Source organism: Trichosurus vulpecula, chromosome 2 (assembly GCF_011100635.1).
Source record: "Trichosurus vulpecula isolate mTriVul1 chromosome 2, mTriVul1.pri, whole genome shotgun sequence".
NCBI classification, from domain to species: Eukaryota; Metazoa; Chordata; class Mammalia; order Diprotodontia; family Phalangeridae; genus Trichosurus; species Trichosurus vulpecula.
The window spans coordinates 422584276-422611048 of record NC_050574.1 but is presented as its reverse complement, the minus strand read 5'-3'; the positions used below and the strand labels follow the sequence as shown (position 1 = coordinate 422611048).

At 37.5% G+C, this 26773-nt stretch overlaps 1 protein-coding gene across 3 annotated transcripts in view; it reads left to right on the top strand.

The window, feature by feature from the left end:
• Positions 1–26773, top strand: part of RBBP7 (RB binding protein 7, chromatin remodeling factor) — a 30873-nt gene extending 4100 nt beyond the window's left edge. The window contains exons 3-12 of one of the 3 annotated variants that reach the window (XM_036746376.1): positions 2137–2282; positions 12262–12435; positions 13578–13693; positions 15975–16135; positions 16729–16855; positions 16969–17046; positions 18239–18315; positions 22935–22992; positions 24552–24662; positions 26261–26773. In XM_036746376.1, the coding sequence (XP_036602271.1) occupies positions 2137–2282; positions 12262–12435; positions 13578–13693; positions 15975–16135; positions 16729–16855; positions 16969–17046; positions 18239–18315; positions 22935–22992; positions 24552–24662; positions 26261–26329 (1117 nt within the window). In that variant the 3' untranslated portion in view covers positions 26330–26773. Of the gene's footprint in view, positions 1–2136; positions 2283–4435; positions 4564–12261; positions 12436–13577; positions 13694–15974; positions 16136–16728; positions 16856–16968; positions 17047–18238; positions 18316–22934; positions 22993–23074; positions 23166–24551; positions 24663–26260 lie in introns of those variants that run through there. The other 2 variants (XM_036746378.1, XM_036746377.1) reach the window with 2 other exon arrangements.

The following is a 26773-nucleotide window of genomic DNA, read 5'->3' as shown; positions in this document are numbered from 1 at the left end:
CCTGCATTCAGAGAAGTACGGTATCCATTCTGAAGATTATCTGTCCTATTCTCCATTAAAATAGAAAATGGAATCAACTTTTTTAAACCGTTTTCAGAAATCTATCGATGGTGATGGATAGTTCATTTCTTATCATGCCTTTTAATATGGATTCTCATATATATTTTAATGTAATTTTGTACTCATCTTTGTCCTCTAGTAAATCTGCTTCATGGTCTGTCACTGGTAGTATTTCACTTAACAATTGAATTGGAGGCAGTGAATTTAGGAAGTGGGGAGAAGTAGGCTGTTCTGAGGGATAACTTTTTGGATCTACTTTTTTCCTGTTGACATCACTCTTTAACCTGTGTATTCTATTAATTATCTGGGGGGGGGGGTTAAGCATGGAGAACTTCTTACTTTACCAGTCCAGATCACAACCGCGTTCATAAGCCCTAATGAGTTGCCAAAAGCACGTAAAAATTAAGCAACTTGTCTAGGGTCACATGGCTAGTTAATCATATGAGTGGCAGGATTTGAACTCAAGTCTTCTGATTCAATGCCCAGCATTCTGTCTACTCTGCTACAGGGCCTCTTTCTATTCATTTTTAAGTTAAATAATCTATTGTCTTAGTTTTTCTGGAGATTTGGATTACTTAAGACCTATCAGGTAGCTGTACCAAAAAGAATTTTGTAACATAATCCTTGTAGAATTTTAATCTATAATGTATAAATTGCAGAGAAGTTTCTCACTGGCAACTTTCTTCACCAATGAAATCAATCATAGATCAATTCTCTATCCCTCTCTCTATTATGTGGTTAAGCAACTTCTTAAATAAAAGAACTATGATTTCATCAGTGTCAATATTGCTTCCTTAAATAAAAACAAAAGAAAACTTTTTAGCAGAGCCTCAGATATTTCAATATTTTATGCAGTATTTGAAAAATTACCTGTAAAGTCCACTGTTGAGCTGCGTATCTTAATGCATAGTGACAGAAAAGTCAAGAGGAAATGGTTTTGAGAAAGTGAAAGTTATTGCTTTTACTTGTCAGGCTTCTATTGCATTTGGTTAGACTCAGTGTTTGAGAAGAAGTTCAGTATTAGTTGGCCAAGAAAATTCATATATGTGTTATGTTGAAGAAAGCACTCCTAGTAAAAATTTTCTCTTGAAGAATTCAGTCAGGAAAACCTCAAAACGCTTTTAATATTTATACCTAATTCTTGAAGGAACCCAATATTTTCTTTTTATAAATACTCAACAACTACCTAAATGGCATTCTGTATTATAGGTTGCCCATCATTAAATAGAAAAACAGGGCTCATGATTACTACTTTTTTAAATAGTCTTTAACTCTTTGAAGTCATTATCCTTTAAATATTTTCCACCCAACTTTATGAAACATTTTTTGGTGTGTATTACTTCACCTAATAGTTGGACAAAGGATTTTATCTTACGAGTCATTTTTAGTTTATTCCATATCATTTAGGGAGGTACTAGGTGCTGTGCCTGATGTGAGGCATGAAGTAATTGAATTTGCTATGCATCCTTTCTTTTTTCCCCTCATACTTGACAACTGTTACCTACAGAACATTAGTGCCTGATGGGATGGCACAACTTCAGGAAGAATTGCAGATGAGCTGATTTTCTTTGGAATCATAAATAGCAGCATTTTTCTAGATAATACAGTTGGGCAAACATTGCTGATATGTAAAGTTACAAATTTGCTTCTTGGAAAAAAAAAGATGCTGTTATATACCAGCAACTTACTCAACTGTCAGAAAATGCTTCTAAATGAAACCTGTGCCCAGCAATATCTTAAAGATACTTTAGATGGAGTAAAACTTACACCACCAGTATTACTCACATATCCGTGTAACTGCCATATTTTCTCATCAGTAGGTCAGCTTCCTTGGATTTCCTGGGTTTCTTGCTAATCTTTCATCAAATGGAACATAAGGGTTTCTGCATGATACTGCTCTCTGGGAAAAAAAGAAAGTCCTGCATATATGGTCAGAACAGGTTCTTGGGGTTTGGACAAAGATTGAAATTTTTTGTACGGCTTTAGTCTCCGTTTTTAAGGGCTAGATTGCTTTTGTCAGAAGCTAGATGTTTACTATAGGATTTGTGTGATTTTTACTTTGCTTTTTTTAAACAGACCAGAAGGAAAAGATTATGCCCTTCATTGGCTAGTGCTGGGGACTCACACTTCTGATGAGCAGAACCATTTAGTGGTTGCACGAGTACAGATACCCAATGATGACGCACAGTTTGATGCTTCCCATTATGATAGTGAGAAGGGAGGTAGGTATCCTATAAACTGTTACCAGAGATATCAAAGGGATGTTTCCTGAGCACGTCTTCTCACGAGACTCAGTGTGGATAAAAATAAACTGAAGACTCTGAATTTATAGAATCACAGTTGTGAATGGTGACGATGATGTGATAATGTAATAGAACTTTTCATGCTCAGGGAATTGCATCTTAAGTCAATTAAAATAATGTTCATGGGCAGGTTCTCATTGTTTCCAAGTAAAATCATACTACTTTATGTCCTATGTATACTACTGTAATCATCTATTTTGTTAATAAGTTAGTAAAATATAATTATTCAAGAAATGATAGCCCTGTAGCTGAGACCTTTGTGAACTGAAGCAGAGCTGAGTTTGATGAGGAGAAGCAGGGCTGGGACACTGGCACCCACACCCAGGACTTCCTCTTTGTATACTGTGAGTGTAAGAACACCCGAGGCAGCTCTTCCGGAATTCAGTGTCAACTAGTAGCAAGAATATTTTCTGATATCTATAGGACAGATGGAAAGAAGCATAGTGTCAGTGGAGAATCTGTATCAGGGTGAATGATGAGCAGTTGTGGAGCTTAAAAAGGAAATAAATGTGGCAAAGTGCATATAGGATTAGGTTTTGTTTTTTGATATAAAGTACCAGCCGAGTAAAGCTTCTAAAGGTATTAAAGTCAGAGTGCTATATTCTTATTTCTGATATTTAAGTCAGCATGACATATTGTTAGTCCTTTGGAAGTCACATGTTGTGAAATTATCCAAATGTCTTGTCATGTCAAGGTCCTGTCCCTGGATTCCTCTAGTAAAATCTATTCAAATGGTATGTTATTAAGACATGGTGGAAGTCGGGATCATGGCTTTAGAGCTAGCAGAGACCTTAGAGGTTATTGAGTCCGATTCCATTTTCAAGCCTGGCATCATATAACTAGTAAGTGTTGGAGGCAGGATTTGAGCCCGGGTCTTCCTGACTACTTGTTCAATACTCTATTATATAGTCACAGGAGAAGCTGCATAATTATATTTGAGCATTTGCTTTGAAACCCAGAGTTACTGCATGGAAAACTAGGCTCTTTACAAAATGAAAATTTTACCCTCATTTCTTCTACTTTCCTAAAGTTAATCAGGGACTGGAATAGAAATTATTTGTAATTTTCCCTTGGTTGGTCTGTAACTTCTAGCCACTTTTCGTTTAAACCTGAGATGGAGATCACTTCAAAAGGATCTGTTTTTTGTTAGTGTAGTTGCTGTCTTCACCACTATAGATTATGGGTCTCTGAAATTGCTGATGGCTGAAGAATCTAGCACCCTGTGGCAGTCCTACTTTAGCTGAGGTACTCAGGAAATAGACATAAAACTAATCATTAGATCCACCACTTTAACTATTTCCAGCTTAGTGGGACCTGCCGAATATATTCTGCTAGCAGAATCTTTGGAAATCCAGTTTCATTTCCACATCATGGTGAGTCAAGGGAAGAGCCCTTTAACGGAAAGGGAAATTAGATTTAAAGAGAATATTCCATTAATATAGGTCATTAGGAAGTTAATGTGGTCCCTACCTTGGGCATATGTCACCTCATTGAAAAGAGATTTATCATAATGATATTGGTACAAATTTAGTCTTCGCCCTAAGTCTAGTTTGTAGATGATCTCTGTACACACTATAATCACACTGTTGATTTTCCAGCTGTGATAATAAAAATGAAGGCATGGTCTTTATTTGAATTGAAAGAAATGTATTGATTTGCTATGATTTATGATATGGTAACTTTGTGGGGTTTTTTAATGTGTGTACTTTTTTCTTTCTTCCATAGAGATTTTGTTTTAGGGGTATACTTTAAAAGGACTTAATAGAGTATGCTTCTTTATCCTTTAGCTGCTTACTAAAATAATATCTCACTTAGCCAGCAAACTGAAGTATTCAGAACACAGGACAGAATTTGGAAGAAAGTAAAGGACTCTGACCAACCCAAGCTGATGTCACAGAGTCCACATAGCAAAGTTCTTATACTTTACTCAGGAAAATCCATTAGGTCTTTATTCAGAGTTAAAAAAAAATTTAAGGTACAGTTCTCTAATTATCTTAATTTACTAACTCACATTGGTTTCTAGACGCATCAAATTATAGAGCTGAAGAATTTTTAGAGGCAGGTCACTTAACCACAGCAAAAAGTGACAGCTACAAGGACATGGCAAAAATCCAGGCAGACATAAATGATGTGGCCATTGAGTACAAGTACAATACTAAATCAGCAGCTACAAACCTCAGTAGCTTTGGAGAACAGCAAGGTAATGTAGCTCAGCAAAATTATGTTGTCATATTGATTGAGGTAAGAAGGAGGTAAATTATGTTCTTTACACTTCGGATGAATAAAAAAGCATTGTCGGAGACCTAGTTAAAGAAGGCTGCAATAAAGGGCTCTTTACATCCTATTTTTATGTATCAGTTTGTAATTATCTTTAAGAATTATATGGCAAATGTCTTCTTTGATACCATTCACATAATAGACACTCAATATAACAAAAATCCCTGACTCTACTATGCTTGTCCTTCAGGGAGAGAGAGGAAACTTAAGATGTAGATGAACCATGCATTGTTCTGCCATCAAACCAAAATTATCCATTAGGCATTGGAGTCATCTCTTCCAGCAAAAGCTGTTGAGTCCCAATATATGCAGACACACAGGAAGGATCTGTAGGCAAGTGATTAAAGGCATACGTATAACAATTCCCTCATGATGTTTTAGGCTCTTTTACTTCAAAAAGTATTAGAGCGAATGTATCAGGCATGGATCACTATGCCAGGCTATTCTAGAGGATGCAAAGAAGTAGTATATTAGTTCGAACATAGGCCTTGACAATAAAACGTGATCTCTTTGAAAGGAAAAATACTCAAATAATTGTACAAAATTGCCATATTAAAAATATGCTTACAGCAAAGTTTTTTAATAGTTCAAACCTGTTTTCACCATCTTTACAATAAATTACTTTATAAGCTACACTGTATGTGTGCGTGTGTGTGTGTCCGTGTCTGTGTCTGTGTGTGTGTGGTTTAGGGAAAGAGTGTATTTAATCAGTATGAAATAAGAATGACTCCTGACATCAAGGAACTGATGCATAAAATAAGTAATGAATATTGCAAGACAGTACATCCCTAAGTGCTAAAATTTGTGAAAGTAATTACTTTCCGATTTCAGAGACAAGAAAGGTTAGTGAGCATTGCATTAGGAAGTGTGATCTTCGTGGAACAAATTACTTTGAGAGTTTTAGGTGCTTTTGGAAACAAAAAGAGAAGTTAGAGGAAGGAAAAAAAAGTTAGGAAAAACTAAAACTGTGACTTTTATCTTTTAATGAGAGTGAAGATTTTCTATCCAGAGTTCAGGGAGAGGTAAGTTTGCAGATTTGAGCAGAAAGATCAAGGAGTACTGTAGTAGAAGGAACCAGGAAATGATAAGATGGGATTGGGTGTTAAAGTGTTCATAGACATTTCTTGGGGGGGGGGGGAGATAATACTTACACAAAGATTGTACAAGGAATATTGTGAAAGGCAAGAATAACAACTTGAAGGAGAAGGAGATTAAGAAGGACATCCTGGTTCTATTTGTTTTTCCACTTGCTATAGACATACTGACCCTCTTTCCTAGAGTCCAATAAGAGTCAAGGGTAGTAGTGAGGACAGTTAGCACAGAATAATTGGTCAGAAAGTCTACTGAAGTCAGAGAATGACTAAAGGTCTGGGCGAATAAAGAGGCACTGATCAGTGAAGGCAGAGAGTTTTACTGGGTATGGATAAAGGTTGATTATCAGATCCTAGAGTTAAACTAGTAATACTTGTATTAAGGCCCCTGGTAAGAGACCTTATTTGTTGTAGGATGAGAACTGATTTTAGGTAGAGGTATCAGGGTCAAAAATGGAGATGAAATGGATAACTAGATTAATGATACTTTTAACTTAGATTTATAGAGGATATCTGAAAAGTTTTAGTGCACTTTAAAGTTTTAACTAGCTTAAAGCTGCACTAAGATTTTTTTGGACAGCCTGTATAGGACTTTAATTAGCACTTTGATCAAAAACAACCTTGTTAGAAACTCGTGGACAAAAGTAGTGGCATTCCCATTTTACAACTAGGAAAACCAAGACATAGACAAGGGTAAGGACTTGTCCAAGCCCTGCATCCTGCAAGTGTTTGAGCCAGGAATTGACTCAGTTCTAAAAGTATCACAACAATCAAAATTGAGCCAAATCTAATGAGGTTAAATTTTGAGAAATAACTTGGCAAGCAGAAGATGGGGGAAGGCATGGCTAGACAGCAGTTGATATTTGGAGGTTCGGGATGTGGTGGCCCAAAAAGTTAGTGCAGTTGTGGGTCAAATCAAGAGAAACCCAGGGAGGTGATAGTCCGTTTGAGTCTGCCCTGTTCAGACCATATTTGAGCACGGTATGTTGGGAAGGACATTGGTAAGATTAGAGAGCATTCTGAGATAGGTGGCCACAATGGTGAAGGTCCTGGGGTCATGGCCTCAGAAGCATTTGAAGAAGTTGGGGGTGTTTTACTTCGGCAGCAGACGGGGGATGAGGTTGGAAGAAAGGTCATCATAGCTGTCTTCAAATAATTGAAGTTCCATCACATGGAACAGGAATCAAGACTTTGTCTTTCAGAAGGTAGAAATAGGAGCACTGGGGAGAGGGGCAAATTTGTTTCCTCACCTTGAGCACTGTCCAGAAGTGGATTGAGATGCCTTGGACTCTGTTGAGTTCTCCTTCATTAGAAGTGTCCAAACAAGGGCTAGATGGCAACTCAGGCCTGTTACAGCAACGATTTTGTTACAGAAAGAAGTGGGACTAGATGGCTGCTAAGATGCCTTCATTCTATTCAGATAACAGAAACAGTTTCCTGTTCTATAACCTTGTCACTTATTTAGCAACTGGATCATCTGTAATCCCAGAGAACAGGACTAAAACCTGATTGGATTTTAGAATGGATCTAGGAAGAACACTTGAAACTTAATTGATGGTTATATCCCACACTGTAGTGAAACCTTGTAAATGGCCCACACACTTGAAACTTCCTTGTTGAGGAGTTCATCCCCTGGTTCTCTGTCGTCTTCTTCTGCTTAACTTCTGCCCTTATATTAGAGGATTTCAACATCCATAATAGGGTTCCATCAGACTTCCTAAATTTTGTGACCTTCGCTTCCCAGTTATTCTCCATACCAGGCTACCTGCATTCTAGTGATCATCCTGACACCTCCTCCCTCTTCAGAATCTTGGGCATTGGGTTCACCATTATGTGACCTTTCACCTTAAATTTGCATAATATTCCAAGTGTTAACTAACCAGAGAAGTCACCCTGTCATAAAAGGAAATAAGGTTACCTGAGCATATAAGACCTGTTCCTAAAGAAGCTGTGCTGGCTCTTGGATGACCACATTTTTTTTAATTTTTAAAAAACATTTTCCCAATTGTATGTAAAAACAAATTTTAACATTTGTTTTTTAGAATTTTGAGTTTAAGCTTCTTTCTCCATCATCCACACCACTCCCAGAGACAGTAAGCAATTTCATGTAGGTTATACGTGTTCAGTCAGGCAAAACATTTCCACACCTTTACACCTGGTTTCATTGTGAATGAAAACAGACCCAAAAAACACACACACAACTAAAGAAATTGAAAAATATTATGATTCTATGTGCATTCAGACTCCATCAGTTCTTTCTCCCAGGGTAGATGGCATTTTTCATCACCACATATTTTTTTTACTTCAAATGTTTACTAACTATTCTTGAATTATGCCAGGAATCACTCATATTTGTTGGCCTGTAGTTTGCAGGCTCCATTCTTTGCACTTCTGTAGCCCTTCAATACCCCTCCAATATTCTCCATGACCTTTTCTTTTTAATCATTATTTATTTAATATTTTTAGTTTTCAGCATTAATTTTCACAAGAGTTTGAATTACAAATTTTCCCCCCATTTCTACCCTCCCCTCCCACTCCAGGATGGCATATATTTTGATTGCCCCCTTCCCCAGTCAGCCCACCCTTCTGTCACCCCACTCCCCCCCATCCCTTTTTCCCTTGCCTTCTTGTAGGGCAAGATAGATGTTTATGCCCCATTGCCTATATATCTTCTTTCCTAGTTGCATGCAAAAACTTTTTTGTTTTGCACATCTTCTTTTAAAACTTTGAGTACCAAATTCTCTCCCCTCTTCCCTCCCTAAGAAGGCAAGCAATTCAACATAGGCCACACACGTGTCATTATGCAAAACCCTTCCACAATACTCAGGTTGTAAGAGACTAACAATATTTTGCTCCAGTCTATCCACCCTTTATCCAATTTTCTCCCTTGACCCTGTCCCTTTTCAAAAGTGTTTGCTTTTGATTACCTCCTCCCTCCATCTGCCTTCCCTTCTATCATCCCCCCTTTTTTATCTCCTTCCTCTTTCCTGTGGGGTAAGATACCCAACTGAATGTGTATGTTATTCCCTCCTCAGATCAAATCCAATGAGAGAAGGAGCCTCACTTGCTCCCCTTCCCTCCCAACAGAACTGCTTTTTCTTGCCACTTTTATGCAAGATAATTAACGCCATTCTATCTCTCCCTTTCTCCCTCTCTCAATATATTCCTTTCTCATCCCTTAATTTTATTTTTTTAGATATCATCCCTTCATATTCAACTCATCCAGTGCCCTTTGTCTATATGTGTGTGTGTGTGTGTGTGTGTGTGTGTATGTGTGTGTGTGTGTGTGTGTGTGTGTATATATATATATATATACACACACACATATATACACATATACATATACATGTTTGTATGTATGTGTGTGTATTCCTTTCAGCTACCATAATACTGAGGTCTCATGAATTATACACATCATCTTTCCATGTAGGAATGTAAACAAAACAGTTCAACTTTAGTAAGTCCCTTGTGATTTCTCTTTCTTGTTTACCTTTTCATGCTTCTCTTGATTCAGCTCTGGTCTTTTCACTGAGAAAGCTTGAAAGTCCTCTATTTTATTGAAAGTCCATATTTTGCCTTGGAGCATGATAACTCAGTTTTGTTGGGTAGGTAATTGTTGGTTTTAATCCTAGCTCCATTGACTTCTGGAATATCATATTCCAAGCCCTTCGATCCCTTAATGTAGAAGCTGCTAGATCTTGTGTTATTCTGATTGTGTTTCCACAATACTCAAATTGTTTCTTTCTGGCTGCTTGCAGTATCTTCTCCTTGATCTGGGAGCTCTGGAGTTTGGCGACAATATTCCTAGGAGTTTTCTTTTTGGGATCTTTTTCAGGAGGCAATTGGTGGATTCTTTCAATTTCTATTTTACCCTCTAGCTGTAGAATATGGGGGCAGTTCTCCTTGATAATTTCTTGAAAGATGATATCTAGGCTCTTTTTTTGATCATGGCTTTCGGGTAGTCCAATAATTTCTAAATTCTCTCTCCTGTATCTGTTTAAAGTTACTAGTTTCCACTTGTTCCAATCTAATTTTTAAGGTAGTATTTTCTTCAGTGGTCTTTTGGACCTCCTTTTCCATTTGGCTAATTCTGCCTTTCAAGGCATTCTCCTCATTGGCTTTTTGGAGCTCTTTTGCCACTTGAGTTAGTCTATTTTTTAAGGTGCTGTTTTCTTCAGTATTTTTTTGGGTCTCCTTTAGCAAGTCATTGACTTGTTTTTCATGGTTTTCTTGCATCACTCTAATTTCTCTTCCCAATTTTTCCTCTATTTCTCTAACTTGCTTTTCCAAATCCTTTTTGAGCTGGTCCATGGCCTGAGATCAGTTCATGTTTTTCTTGGAGGCTTTTGATGTAGGCTCTTTGACTTTGTTGACTTCTTCTGGCTGTATGTTTTGGTCTTCTTTGTCACCAACCAGAACGCAACTCAGATCTTAAGCAGGCTCTTAAGCATGGCTCCTGCTCTGATCTGCCACTTAATTCCTCCCACCAAGTGGGCCTGAAGCAACTGCAGCTGCAGTTTTGTGGCTGCACCACCTCTGCTGCCCCTGGGGCAGTGGCCAAACTGTGAACTCCTTTCACTCTGTCCCTGCAGCTTTTCCCACTAACCTTCTCTGTTGTCTTTGGCGTTTGTGGGTTGAAAAGTCTGGTAACTGCCACAGCTCACTGATTCAGGGCACTAGGGCCTGTTCAGCCCGGCTCCCAGTCTGGTTGGACCGGGCACAGCCCACACTGGGCTCTGCTCCGCTCCCAGCTCCATGCATGATAGACCTTACCCAGCGACCATCCAGGCTGTCCTGGGCTGGAGCCCTGATTCCCTCCGCTATTCTGTGTGTTCTGCAGTTCTAGAATTTGTTCAGAGCCATTTTTTATAGGTGTTTGGAGGGTCCTGGGGGAGAGCCCTAGGCAAGTCCCTGCTTTCCAGCTGCCATCTTGGCTACACCCCTCTCCATGACCTTTCAAAAATGATTGCTTTCATATTTGCTAGTTCTTTCATTACCCTGGAATATAGTTAACTGGATTTGATGATTTAGACTCATCAAAGGCAGCTGGGCATGCCTCTGTTGCCATGCCTACTTATCTTGAGTATGAAGTCTTTTTTAGCTATTTATGTTCTGTCCTTTCCAGCTTTTGGTAGGGAAAACAAAATAAGCTACTTACTCTTCACTTGGTCGTTAATATCATCCATCTTGAACAGTAGTTCTATCCCTTTTTGTTGTCCTCAGCTTTCTTCACCAGATCAGCTGATTTTTAGCTGTAATATTCTCCTGATACTCTTCTTGTAGGATTTCACCTTTTTTCCCTGATCTTTTAAAAATTTTAAATTTTTTTTTCTATGTACATGTAAAAGCAATTTATAAATTTAAAAAAAATTGAGTTCCAAATTCCCTTCTTTCCCCTCCCTCTTTATTGAGAAAGCAACCAAGTTTGGTGTGCATGTGCAGTCATGTAAAACATTTTCATATTGGTCGTGTGAGAGAAAACTCAAAAGAAAGCAAAAAGTAGTATGCTTTGATCTACTGCAGAATCCATTGATTCTTTCTCTGGAGATGATTCCACATTTAGTTACACCTTGTGTATGTGCCTTTTAAAAACCTATGTTGTGCCTTCAGAATTATACTCTTTTTTAAAAAATTTTAATAAATTTATTTTTTATTTTTAGTTTACAATGTTCAGTTCCACAAGTTTTTGAGTTCCGAATTTTCTCTCCCTCCCGCTCCTCCCCCCAACCCCCCAAGACAGCATGTAATCCAGTGTAGGTTCTACATATACCTTCACTTTGAACTTATTTATATAATAGTCCAGTTGTAATGAAGAATTATAACCAATGGAATGAATCGTGAGAAAGGGAAACGAAACCAAAAAAGAAGGGGGAAAAAAGAGAGCAAACAAGTTTGCCTCAGTCTGCATTCAGACTCCATAATTCTTTCTCTGGATGTGAATAGCTTTTGCCATCATGAGTCTTTTGGAGCTGTCTTTGAACCTTGCATTGATGAGAGGAGTCAAATCTATCAAAGTTAGTCCTTACAGATACCGTGTGTCTGTAATCGTGTATAATGATCTCCAGAATCTTATTCTTTACAGCTTCCCAACCCTCCTGTGCTCTCTGTAAATTGTTAGTCTGTGGGATCCTACCAGTCATTTCTCAGAATCCACGAAACACTCAAAATTTTGCCTTGCTTTCCTTTACATCTCAGAAAAATAAGATGATATGATTACTTCGCAAGCTTCCTATCATTTCCACCCTAGCAGCCAGTTCCTTCTCAGTGAGAATAAAGTCAGTGAGAAATAAGCAGACATGCATAAAATATCCATCAGTGATATCTTTAATGCAAATCATTTGGAAGTAATCTTGGGATCTGAAACCAGATAAAGTTTAAAGTAGACACAAATTTTTAAAATGTTCCAGTCAGCGTGCCCCAGTTTTGTACTAGTGTGTGTGATTATGTTGAGTTACTCAGATTAAAATCTGTTGGTTGATCAAAGTACCTATCAACTGTTAATTTTCAGTATGTTTTTCCTATTAAATTAGAATTTGGGGGCTTTGGATCTGTAACTGGAAAAATCGAAACTGAAATAAAAATAAATCACGAAGGAGAAGTAAATCGTGCACGTTACATGCCCCAGAACCCTTGTATTATTGCTACAAAAACACCATCTTCTGATGTACTCGTTTTTGATTATACAAAGCACCCATCCAAGCCAGGTAAGTAATAATTGTTAGGTCTGTACTTGTAGTTACTTGTTGGGTTTCTTATTTTGTTTCACTTTAAATGATGAATTCTTGACTATTACAAGGAAACTCACAGTAACATTTCTGAAAGTTGATTGAAAGGGGGAATAGGACAAAGCTTTTTTTTAACCAAAAGCTATTAAATTATGGAATTCTGGAAAATAATACTTTTAAATGATAAATAAAAGCTTATCCTGTGCCACTCAGACAACACTTGGAGTATTATGTCAGTAAACTAAAGTGGCCCAGAGGTGCATGCCTAAGGATGTTGAAAGGAATGGCTGGAAGAACTGGATACTTAGGTTCAAGGAGACTGGGCAAAAGGGGGAGACTTAGAATCAAAGAATTTTAGGCTAGAAGGGATCGCAAAGGCCATTTTGTTCAGCCCCTTCCCTTGTAGAATGAGAAACTTAGGACCCAGAAATTGAACTGAATTTCCTTTAGTCACACAGTAATTTAGTGGCAGAGCCCAAACTAGATCTTCAAATATTTAAAGCTTTTTGTTTGTTTTAAGAGGCAAGCCCAAGACAGCTATAAGGAGAAAGATTTCTTCTAATGCAAGCAAGGATTTTCTAGCAAGATGTTGTTCAAAGATGAATTAGGCTGCTCTGTGAAGTAACGACCTTACTCATCACTGGCAGCAAATCTACAGTAGAGGACTGCTTGACAAGGATTTTGTGGCTGGTATCCCTTGACTTAGAATATTGGACTAGATGACCTCTAAAATCCCTGCTTTTAAAAGATTCCACATGGGAAGTATATAAAACATACATAATTATCTCTTAAATCTAGTTTGTAAAAAAGCTCAAGGGTGGCCTGTATTTAATTATATTTCAGTGTGTATGTTTTTGTTGGTGGGTTTTGTGTTTTTTTGTATTTCATTTCAAAGAGATTTTATTTTAGGAGGGCAAACCTGTATTCAGATCAGTTCAGAATGTGTCTTCCCTGTTCAGTAGTTTTTCCCCTGGGTATTAAAATAAGAAATACACATGATCCTCACTTATTGGAGCCAGGTGCAACTTTTTTTTGGTTCTAATAAGAAAACTATTCTCACATAATTATGTAACAAGTACAATTTAACTTTTTTTTGTGTGTGTGTTTTTTTTTTTTTTAAGACCCAAGTGGAGAATGTAATCCTGATCTTAGGTTAAGAGGTCATCAAAAGGAAGGTTATGGTCTTTCCTGGAACTCTAATTTGAGTGGACATCTCCTAAGTGCATCTGATGACCATGTGAGAAATTTGTTCTTTGTAATCAATGTTCAAGTGGTTGCCTTAAATGTTATGAATAATTCTGTACTATGGTCAACATAGGAAACATTATATAAATTATTTTTCAAGATGTACTCTTAAATATTTTTATCTATGACCTTTTTTTTTTCTTAAAAAAAACCATCATATTCGTGCTGAAATCTCTCTTGCCCCACTCCTCTACCTAGTGTGCCATTCCTTATGAAGAAAAAGGCAGTTCAGCAAAACCCACCAACCCATCAGCTGTCTGAAAGTACATGCAGTGTTGAGGGTTTGTTCCTGACGATGTTTCAGGAGAAATGGCTGACTGTATTATTATGTTCATTGTACAATTATGAAGTTGAGGATGTCAAAGTAATTTAAGAAAATATTGTGAGGTGATTGATGGTGGAAAAGCCTCCAGTTTTTAAGTAAACAACGGATTATTTATGAAGTGCTTCCAACTCTTTTTGTGAACATGCTGCATTTAGCTTGAAATATGAGACCAGCTGGTTACAACGCCAGTTTTGAAATCCAGAAGTTGTTGAACCTCTCGAGACTCAGTTTCCTAATCTGTAAAATGGGAATGATGATAGTACCTTCCTCACAGTCACTGTGATTATCAGATGAGATGACTAATACATATGAAGAGCTTTGCAAACCTTACAAGCTGTGTAAATGTCACTGGCAGTAGTAGTAATATTAAATAACTTCTAATTTATCTATTAGCATGGTATCTATTGATTCAGTAGTTACATAAAATAATCCAAAACAATTATTTCTTACTCTTTTGTCCACTTAAACTAGTCAGTGGATTAAAATGACACTATATTCACTATAATTTGAGCGGAGAGATGACAGGAAAAAATGTTGCATAAATTTGAGAAAGAAATAAATTACTGAAATGCCGTTTTCTTGTCAGTGGATCCTCTAGCCAAGTGGTTTCTTAACCTTCTGGCAGTCTGGTGAATCCTATGGACCCTTTCCCAGAATAAAGTTTTTAAATGCATAAAATTTATAAGATTACAAGGAAACCAATTATACCAAAATAAAGCTGACCTTTTTTTCCCTATCCAGGTTTACAGGTCTCTTGAAATCTATTCTTGCACCCCAAGTTAAGAATCCCTGCTCTCATCCACAGTTATTTTTTTAGTGGTGACAGCTAACATTTATATAATGCTTTCAGTTTTACAGAGTGCTTGATATGCAGCACTCATTTGATCTTCACAAGCACTGTCTGCCCCCAAATGTTTATGAATTGAAGCAGTACTACTTCTATTTAAAGTTTTTGTTGGTTTATCAAACAGAACCTTTGCCTCCACAGAAGAAGCCTCAGCATTTTGGCAAGACTCTTAATGTATATGCTGCCCTCAAACTAGCCACTTTTCATCTTAGGTCTCTTGACCTCTGCTGTCATGCCCCTTCAGCCCATACTGCTGCTGGAGTAATCTTCTGATTAAACCAAGTCCTCTGACTCAAAAACCTATGGTTTCACATTTACCTACTGAAAAAGGTCTCCCCTCTAGCACCTAGGGGCTAAATGCCTTAGGTAATTTGACCCTAGCCTATGTTTTTAGTCTTATTATTCACTGTTCCCTTTGCCTTACCTGATACTTCAGCAACATGGTGCTTCTTGCTGGCCTTAGACCTTGTAGCTTCTAACTTAGGTATTTTTTTCATCTTCCCCTGTTACAATCCTACTCAGTTTCTGAGTTTAGCCCAAATGCTGCTTTATCCAACGAAGCTTTTAACTCTTTATCTTTTCCTCATTCCCTCCTCCCACTATTACCAGCACAAAGATGAGATTTCTCCCCCTCAGGAAATATCACTTTGTACAGTTGTACAGTATGATTTGATAATGTCACTTTGCAGTATCATTGACACATTATAACCTTACCTTTGTAACATTTAAAAAAAAAACTTTTTGTAACTTTGTCCAAATTATGGCCGTCTTCCAGGTCCTGCCCTAGGAACCCTTCTGACCTGTGATTAGTGGGACACTCTAGAAATTTTAAGTGGCTCCTTTCTTGCCTCTAGGATAAAATACAAAGTTGGCATTTAAAATTCTCTGCAGTATGACTTTGGCATACTCTGTTATCTAAATTGGGCTACTAGGCATGCTCTGAATTCAGCCTCCAGGCCTTCACAGTTATTGCTTGTGCCTGGCAAGCAATCTCTTCTTATTTCCTCACAAGGCTAAGTTGTATAGTAAATTTTTTGAAATGGTTTTGTTTCTTAAGGGTATTTTTACTTACTTCTTGTGGATGTATTTTTTTATTTGCAGACTGTCTGTTTATGGGATATAAATGCAGGCCCAAAGGAAGGCAAAATTGTTGATGCCAAAGCAATCTTTACTGGTCATTCTGCTGTTGTAGAAGATGTGGCATGGCATCTACTGCATGAATCATTGTTTGGATCTGTTGCTGATGACCAGAAACTTATGATGTAAGGTGGAAAGATCTAGTTTGGTTTTTTTTTTCTAGTTGACAAATAGTATAACTGTGAATGAATTTCTGGACTGTAGCTAAGTAAATATCTTAATTCTTTTCAAATACCAGGACTGCTGACTTGCCACGTATATGAATTTGGCCAAGTCTCTTAACTTCTCTACACTTTAATTTCCTTATATGTAAAATGAAAGGGTGGTCTTAAGCTATCTCTAAACTGGGCAGATCCCTTCCAGCTCTAACTCTGTGGTCCTTTGTGCTTTTGAGTGAAGTTAAAAATACAGAGGAAGGGACTAACAAAAGGTCAGAAAAGCACTTAAACCAAGAAGTTCATTCTGCTTACCAGGGTAGAGTTTACAGCAGTTAGGAATATGTCTTAGGATTGTTCTTTATAATTCTCATCACCATGTCATGTAGATATCATGTGTGTTGAGTGGCTTTGTTAAGGTGATATTGATAGCGGAAATATTTGCCAAGAACTGGTATAAAATTATCCATGTTAAAATGGAAATGATTATTGCTAGTAAAAGTGTGTAATTTATAGCTTGGAGAGCTGGGTATGGACTTTTTGACTTTTTTTCTCAATTACAGCTGGGATACCAGGTCCAATACAACGTCCAAGCCAAGTCACTCTGTGGATGCCCATACAGCTGAGGTCAACTGTCTGTCATTTAATCCATACAGTGAATTCATTTTAGCAACTGGCTCAGCTGATAAGGTTTCTAAATTTTTTTTATTTCTGTGGATATGTTAATACAGTTACCATGTTATTTTATAGAGTTTGTTTATCCCAAAACTGTAAGTTTGTTTTCCCATTTTTTTTCTCCTCAGACTGTAGCTTTGTGGGATCTGCGTAATCTAAAATTAAAACTCCACTCCTTTGAATCTCATAAAGATGAAATCTTCCAGGTGTGTAAAGCATAATGAATGTACTTTTAACTTTTTGTCTTACTTGTTGCATGAATGTTAGACTAAAGAATTTATAATGTCCTTGAGAATACTTGAATTTACTTTGGATCTGGCTTTGATGCTGGGCTCACCTATTTGGTAGTTTGCTTACCAAGATTAATTCAGTATTAGATCAGATTTTTACTCAGATGGAATAAATTGTGTGATTTTGGTAATTAAGAAATTCCAGTAATAGGCTTCTCAGGAGGTAATTCAAGGACTAGCAAAGTGTTTTCTAAGTTGTAATTAATTTTACGATAGAGAAAAATAAACCCAGTAAATCTTTGTAATCTCTTAAATTTTGTTCATAATACACTAATTGTATTTTAGTTGATTTTTTATGGCCGTTTATTGATTTTAATTATGTTGGCACTTTGGAGAATTATTGAACTTTCTAAATGGGGAGATTTAATTCTGAAAGGCTTTCTGAACCTTAAGCTAAATATGAATGGTAGCATAAATAGGCATTAATTGACAGTCAGTAGCTTGCCTGTGTGGAAAAAAGGGCCAAAGTCATCTCATCATCAAGGCTTTAAGTGCTTACTGCATGCCAAATACTGTACAAAGCACTAGGGATACAGTGACAGACTTGTAGTCGGACAGGCCCTGCACTTCAAGAAGCTGATGTTGTCTCGACAATCTGATGTTGCCACATTGAAGGCAGATTTGGAGCTTTGAAAAGGTTCTCAAGTTCAGAAGGAAAGGAAAGGAAGAAATTGTAACAAAAAAGAACAACTTAGGGAAACTGATCTGGGGGCAGGTTCTCAAGAAACAAAACAAAAAGTGTATGTATCTGTATGTATGTATGTCTGTGATTTCCTCAGATGTCAAGTTTTTTTCTACTTCATTACAATGCCCAAAATTCCCCAAATGAGAGTTTCTTTTAGGTTAATTTTCAAGTAAAAAAGTCAAAGGGCTGTTTAGTAATTTATGAACTAGTTCTATTAAATGCCACCTTTTCTCAAGATCACAGTTCTATTACTGTGTAAGTTTATATATATTGTGTCCATCCAAATAATCTATCTAGCAGCTTTCAAAATGAAGCTCATTTTCAAGTTGGGAACTGACCACATTCTACAAAGCGTGTAATAAATAATGTTTTGATCTTTAGAAAATGTTTAATTGCTATTCATTTTTCAAACTCTGTTGCTAGGTTCACTGGTCTCCACATAATGAAACTATCTTGGCTTCCAGTGGTACTGATCGGCGTCTTAATGTATGGGATTTGAGGTAATAGCTTGTGTTCTTGTGACAAGATTTAAGAGCTATCTTCACCAGGTAGTTTTTGCCCTGGTGTCTGCTGCTTATTCAGTGTCACTGCCTTTTTTGCCTAACTTGTTAATTCTTTTTTAAATAACTGTTGACTTTATTTGTAAATTCCCCCTTTAATAATGTCATTAGTTTCCGTGATTTCTGGTTATATAACCCTACCCCAGGCTTCAGCCACCGAGTGCCATTCCTTTTTAACAGAGGAAGACCGAGTCAGCCTATGGAGTGAGCCACACTTGTGTGCAGTGTCCTCCATCTCTCTCAGAAAAATGGGAAGGAGAATTTCCTCATCCTTCCATTGACCATTACAGTGTTTGGCTTCATTTTAGGGTTCTTTTGGTTGTTTGAATCTGTTGTTTGAATATTGTTTTCCTGGTCCTACCTTGGTTCATTCTTCACTGATTCATAAAAATTTCCTATTTCTCTGAATTCCTTATATTTATCCCTTCTTACAGTATAATAGCATTCATTCCATTACATTCATAAGACTTATTATTTACTTAGCTATTTTCCAATCAGTGAGTGTCCATTTTTTCGGGGTTTTTTTGTTTTTTGCTACTTTAAGAAGGATTTTAGTTTGTTTAACCATATGAGACCTTTTTTTCCTTTTTTTAACTTCCTTAGGTACATGTCCAGCAAAGGGCATCTCTGGGTTTGGTTTGGTTGTTTGTTTTTTTTTTTTCATATATTCCAAATTATTTGGCAAAATGGTTGGACAAAATCACAGCTCCACTGATAGTTTATTAATGTGCGTTATTTCTGTAGTACCCTCAAATTTGACTATTTGAAATATTATTTTTGCTAATTCATTAAGTGTGAAAGTGTCATTTTAATTTTGCATGTCTTTTAGCAAATTGGAGGATAATTGGTGATAGTCAGTACTGCTTTTCAAGAGTGTTCATTTCATTTCACCACTTACCTATTGGGGGCGCTATTGGACTGCCTGTCCATTTAACTGTAGCTTGTTACATTTTTTCTGAGAATATTGTCAGTATTGATGTTCATTTCTCCCGGTAGTATATCGTCTCTTTTGTCACTGGACTGAAGAATCTCACATGTAGGGTACCATCAGTTAAATTAAGGTTTGTAAGGAGTTTAAGAACCATGTGATTCTTTGCACTTCCTGATCCCTTTTCCCACCATTTTGCCACCTTCACTTGTTGTCATGGCTCACCATGGCCACAGGAGCCACCTGTGTGTCCAGCCTGCAGGATTTGTACTTGACACCTAGCCAGGCTGTGAATAACGCTTAAGCCCCGAAGAGCTTGTTAGAACCTGACAACTAGCAGGCTGTACTTGACTAGCCTTCAGAAACCCAGTCACCTGCATTTCACAAGGAGACATCAAAGAGAACTATGGTGGAATAAAATGAGAGGAGTAACATGAAAAGAAATTATGTAGAGTACTGGAGAGGAGAGTGGTCCCTATGGAAGAAACTTTGGCCGTACTTAAGGTGGTAAAATTACTTTTTTTTTACCTGGAGAAAATAATCTTTTTATATTAAGTTTCTCTGACAAATATATGATTTCCAAAACACAGAAGAAACTGATTAATTGTATTACAAATAAGTGCTATTTTGTAACTGATAAAGAGTCAAACATATAAACAGGAATTCTCTAAGGAAGAAATCCAATTTATCAATAGCTATCTGAATAATGATCCAGATGATTAATAATTAAAGAAATGCAAGTTACAGCCATACTGAGATCTTTCTCCGTACCCATAATACTAACAAATTTGGCAAAAAAGGAAAAATGAAACGTTTAAAAGGTCAGGGGGTATATGGGTAAAACACCTTTCTAAAATCATATTTTCAAAGGAAATAAATTTTTACAGTCAACTATTGTGAATATACTCAAGTAGCAAGTGAAGGATTGAAATGGAAAATGACAGAATTGGGGGGTGGGGTGTCTCTCTGTGATGGAAAAAAGGCAGCCTGGCAAGCTTTCACGCAGAATGTTTTCTTTAAAGAAATTTTCTCTCCTAAAATTGATTGTTTGCATTTTATTCTTGGATAAGAAATTGTCTGGCATGTGACATCCACTAAACTTTAGCTTATAAAACTAAGCACTAAAAGGTAGCAGCATGTATAGCGCCGTAGGCCGCTCCAGGCCTAATCTTTCTGAGTTCAAATCTGGCCTCAGTTGCTTAATAGCTGTGCGACCTTGGGCAAGTCACTTAATCCTGTTGGCCTCAGTCTCGTCATTTGTAAAATGAGCTGGAGGTCATGACAAAACACTCTAATATCTTTGCCAAGAAAACCCCAAATAGGGTCAGAAACAGTCAGACATGACTGAACAACAACAAAAGGACTAAAATGGATAGCCTCAAAGTAGCATATGTGGCTGTTCGTAATCATGGTATGTCTTAATTTTTCTACTTTTGTCTCGAAGATTTTTTCCACATCCAAAATTATGTGATTCAGAATATTATAACTTCTTTCCAGTTCCTCCTTCCTCTCTGAGGGCCTTGTGTTCACACTACCACCAAAAGACTTAGTATTTGCATAACACTCATTGGCTTGGAGAGGGAACACCAGGATAGCATGGAGCTGTTCAATACATGCTGTTCTCCAAGTCACACGTGCAAGAAAATAGCAGTTTTCTAGAGATTCTATAACTAAAATTTACATGTTTTTGTAGCTTTATGGAACAGCTTAAAGGGACCGTAGAGATGATTCAGTCCAGTCCCTTCATTTGACTGAAGAACATGAAAATCAGAGTGGTTTGGAGGAAATAGCAGGACTATTCAGAACTAAAATTTGGAAATAGAGCTTAGAACTAATTCCTAACTATGTGTGATACTCTCATTCACTTACTGTTCGTTAAATGGAGTAAAACTATACATCTCTTTTGGTATATTGTTCACCTTCTCATGGAGTGTTTATATCTTAAGTATGCCACTAGGGCCTTTTTTAAAATTTTTTTTTTTATTCCATACTTCATTATTTAATATTTTTACTTTTCAGCATTCAGCAGTTACAAATTTCCTCCCCATTTCTGCCCTCCCCCCCACTCTAAGATGGCATACATTCTGATTGCCCCAGCCAGCCCTCCCTAATGTCACCCCACTCCCCCTGCCCCCCATCCCTTTTCCCCTTAATCTATCTTGCCCTACAAGAAAGTTCTATGTCCCATTGCCTGTATATCTTTTTTCCCAGTTGCATGCAAAAACTTTTTTTTTAAACAGCTTCTTTCAAAACTTTGAATTCCAAATTCTCTCCCCTCTTCCCTCCCTAAGAAGGCAATTCAGCATAGGCCACACATGTATCATTATGTAAAACACTCCCATAAAGAGTCATGTTGTGAAAGACTGTATTTTCCCTCCATCCTATCCTATCCCCCTTTTCAGTTTTCTCCCTTGACCCTGTCTCTCTTCACAAGTGTTTGCTTTTGGGGGCAGCTAGGTGGCGCAGTGAGTAGAGCACCAGCGCTAGAGTCAGGAGGACCTGAGTTAAAATCTGGTGTCAAGACACTTGACACATGTGACCTTGTGTGACCTTGGCAAGTCACCCCAATTGCCCTGCCCCCCCCAAACAAATAAAACAAAAGTGTCTGCCTTTGGTTACTTCTTCCCCCATCTGCCCTCCCTTCTATCATCCCCCCTTTCTTGCCCCCTTCCCCCTACTTTCCTATGGGGTAAAATACACAATTGAGCGTGTATGGTATTCCCTCTTCAAGTCAAATCCGATGAGAGCAAGATTCACTTGAGTCCCCCTCACCTGCCCCCTCTTCCCTTCCAATGAACTGCTTTTTCTTGCCACTTTTATGCGAGATAATTTATCTTCCTTTCTCCTTTTCTCAATATATTCCTCTCTCATCCCTTAATTTGATTTTATTTTTTTAGATATCATCCCTTCATGTTCAACTCACCCTGTGTCCTCTGTCTATATATTCCCTTCAATTCCCTTAATACTGAGAAAGGTCTCATGAATTACACACATCATCTTTCCATGTAGGAATGTAAACAAAACAGTTCAACTTTAGTAGGTCCCTTATAATTTCTTTTTCTTGTTTACCTTCTCTTGATTCTTGTGTTTGAAAGTCAAATTTTCTATTCAGCTCTGGTCTTTTCACTGAGAAAGCTTGAAAGTCGTCTTTTTTATCGACCGTATTCATCTGGTTGGTCCTGGTGCGGCCCAGGCTGGGCTGTGCTGTGTGTGATAGACCCTTCCCAGTGACCATCCAGGCTGTCCTGGGCTAGAGCCCTACTTCCCTTTGCTATTTCGTGGGTTCTGCAGCTCTAGAATTTGTTCAGAGCCATCTTTTACAGGTATTTGGAGGGATCTGAGGGAGAGCTTTAGGCAAGTCCCTGCTTTCCAGCCACCATCCTGGCTCCACCCAACCACTGGGGCTCCCAAACACAACAGTTTTTGCTCCATTTTGTTCCTCCCTATTAATAACAACAGTGGTTTTCTGCCAGGTACCAATACATGCTGTGGAACTTGCTTGTTAGTTTCAAGGCACTATGTTCACTGCTATAGAAGAAATTAAGATATGCTTTCTGTGGTGGCAATTAATAGCTTTGCTTTTGCATTAATTCGGATTACAAGAATTTAGATAATTCTTTTTTTCTTACAGTAAAATTGGAGAAGAACAGTCAGCTGAAGATGCTGAAGATGGACCTCCAGAACTTCTGGTATGTCTTTAGCTTTAATGTACAAAAGACTTGATGTCTTTACGTAGATCAAATTCCTTTACACATGGCCTGCTTATTCTAGGAAATATTCAGAACCACAAAAATTCCAGTGCAGGAGAATTTGGAAAGTCCTTGGAGTTTGTTATAATTTGTTACACTAGAGCAGTCACTGATTTCAGGTACGATTGACACCTCACTTCATACAAGAGCTGTGTTGTCCCTGACAGTTACCATTTTCATTTACACTTAAAATTTTGTGATGTTTCTCTTCATTTCTGATTGTGTTCAATATATAAATTGATCTCCATAATGTTAGTGTTTCTAGTAGTAGTCCTAGTTGTAGTCTCCTCCTTTTATAGGTGAGGAAGTGAAAGCCCAAAAAGGTAAACTACCTGGCCCTGACTAGGTGGCAAGTTTTTTTTTGCAGGGGGGAGGGGGGGGAGGCAATTGGGGTTGAGTGACTTGCCCAAGGTCACACAGCTAGTAAATGTATGGAGGGTCTGAGGCCAAATTTGAACTCAGGTCCTCTTGACTCCAGGGCTGGTGCTTTACTCCCTGCGCCACCTAGCTGCCCCAAGTTGGCAATTTATCATGGGAGCTAGGACCAAACCCAGGTTTTTGGATTCTTTCTTCCATAAATACTGCACTTCAGGAGGATTGTCCAAATTAGTCTCATTGTATTGCATTGTGAATTCTTTTTTAAATACTTTTTTGTCCGACTTTTGTGTTTCCCACCCTTTTTATTCGATGATCCTTCTGTGAACTTCTTTGGATGCCAGTCCCCATGCCTGGATTTTTTTAGCAAGTCACTGTCACATACACAAGACAAGTGTGTGTATCTGCTGGCTGTTCTGGATATGCTTGGTTCTTTTCTGCCACTATACTTGAGTTCAGGCCATTTCTCCTCAACTTGACTCTTTCCAGTCTACTTAATTCTTGCCCATCCTTCAGGTCTCTATTCACATTTGTTCTCCAAGAAGCTTTCCCAGACCAGTGATTTCTCCTTCCAAGCTTGTCCAAGTTTGTCAGTCATGTGATACATTTCTTGTTTCACTTTCCCTTTATGTACTTCGGTCATGTAAGGTAGAGACTGTTACACATTTGAACATTTTTTGTTTCCCATTTTTTTGTTTCCCATTATCTTTTTGGGAAACATAAAAACTGTTTGGAAAAAAAAAAGTCATGCAATCTTCTTTCTGTGATGACTCATCTCTGAAATGAGGAGCTATTGACCATTTGGCTTGTGAGGTTCATTCAGGCCCCAAATCTGTCATCCATCCGCCTTTGCCTTCCAATGGTTCTGGTTACAAGTTGTCACCAAAGGGAAGCTCCTGGAGGTATTCCGTGCTAGGTGGAGTTCTAAATAGCATCCATCTTTTAGGAACCTGTAGCTAACTCACACACTATGATGTAGTATTTCCCTGGGATTTTGAAACAATGTTTCTTGATAGTGTTTAAACTGGACAATGACAACTTTGACTTAGAACAGCATTGTGTTCTTATAGGCAGTGCCCTTGTGTCTTCTGTGTATTTACCAACACTTTTATTTCTACCGACAGTTTATTCATGGAGGACACACTGCCAAGATATCAGATTTTAGTTGGAACCCCAATGAGCCCTGGGTAATTTGTTCTGTTTCTGAGGATAACATCATGCAGATCTGGCAAATGGTGAGTATTATTTGCTATAAACTTCCCTAATTTTTCTATTTGGGAATAAGGTCTCAAATGATTTCATGTTTCAAGATTTTAAATATATTTTAGAAGCACCTCAACTATTTGAGGGCCCATTTGCTTGAGTGCTTAAAAATTTGTGTAAATGCCACTTTTCACCTCTATATGAATTTTTAAATTTATTTCGTTTTTCCTTCACTTACATTTCCTATTTCAGCTCTCTGTCCTATCCTTTAGAACTATGAATTTTTAAAAAGGAGGGGAAAAAACAGTATTTCAGTAACTCAAAGTCTCCACATTCAGTCTTCCACAGGGAAGGAAGGTGGTTTATTTCCATATCTCTGATTTAGGGCAAACCTTCACCATTATTTCATAACACTCACTTTTGGATTTAATGTTGGTATTCTTTCCATTTACATTGTAAATGTATTTTATGTTTATTTATGTATAATTATGTTTTCCTGATCCTCATGCTTCTGTTAGCAGAATGCATTTTCATGCATCACAATTAGCTTAGCCATTTCCCAGTTTTTTGACTTTTTGCTATTGTTTTGCGAATACTTTTGATATGCAGGACCTTTTTCTCCTTAACCATCAACCTCCTTGGTCAATCTTGCCTTGGAGTGGGATCTTGCCATTTGTGATTTGGAACATGTTTTCATAGTTTTTGACTACATCTCTATTAGGGGTATGATTTCTTTATTCCCTCTTTTAAGATTGTTGTGCAAAGAATCTAGTTTCGTTTTTTTCTTATGAAAAATTTTTGAAATCTGATCACATCCTAACCACTTCTCATTTCATTTCTGACACTTAACCTTCTCATGGGTTAGTCTTTGACATGTCTCATTTGCACGTGAGCTTGCAGCTTACACTTGGTGTATCGCTAACAGCTTCTGAGCCTCATCCCAAGTATGAAAAAGGACGTTTTTTGTAAGGCGTATCTTCTCTAAAAATTAAGTATTTATTTGGTTTCATGAAGGGGGTGGAAGAGATCTTCCAGATTGTATACATGCAGATGATTTCATAGTGACCTTGAATTCAAGAGTCACTAACAAACAATACACTTCAGAGGCAGGCCTTCTGAAGCAAGATTTCTACTCACCATTCATTCCACTCCATATGATCACTTAAAAAAATTTTTTTTTAAAGATGTCAAATGACAAAGAAATAATTTTTTTTAAATGAACAGGATTAGAAACCAGCACTGGGCCAGTGCTGTCAGATGAGTTCAAATCCAGCCTCAATCCAGCCCTGGGCAAGTTACTTAACCTCTGCCTTGAATAGCACCTTTCTCCCAGGGTTGTTGGATCACATGAGCAAAGTGTTCATTCCTTTTCAATAAAACATAGTGTAAAGGAGACCTGTAAGGCACTAAATTCCTCCCTTTCACCAAAAAAAAGAAACTTTAAAATCTCTTCTTTTAGAAAATACATATTTAGGAATCAAATTGGAAATGTTGTAACACAAGTACCTGGTAATAAAGACCTATGAATCTTATGTTATGAGGTCTTCCCATTCTCATTCTCTCACAGGAAGTACTGGTTTTAGATGATTTGTGCCAAGTGTGTGAACTTATTTTAATTATTATTTTCCAGGCTGAAAATATTTACAACGATGAAGAACCAGATATAGCAGCATCAGAACTGGAGGGTCAAGGATCCTAAATCTTTTACGTCTAAGATGAAATAAAGATTGCTGGATGAAGTGAAGTGGCTAACATTCATTTAAATTATCTTTTGGGGTTTTTTGACTACTGTACATTCAAAATATCTTTTATTGAATGTAATGCTACATGGATGCTTGATTTCTCAAATGCAAAAAAAAAAAAAGCTTGTATAGTTGAATTATAAGCATTCCTTATCCCTGAGTATTTCAGCACTTTTGAAGTGAGCTATTACATACTGTACAACATTTTGCTATTTGGGAAAACAGGAATGTTACTAAAGAGCAGCATGTCTGTTTGAAATATAAGTTGCAGGGTACCACCTACTCAATCATTTTTTTCAGTATACACATGTGTCTCCCCTTCTCCCCCATATGCAAAACTGCTTTTTACTTTTTTCAAAAAACCTGATTGGCTTTGCATAAATAAATCTTTTTGAAATAAC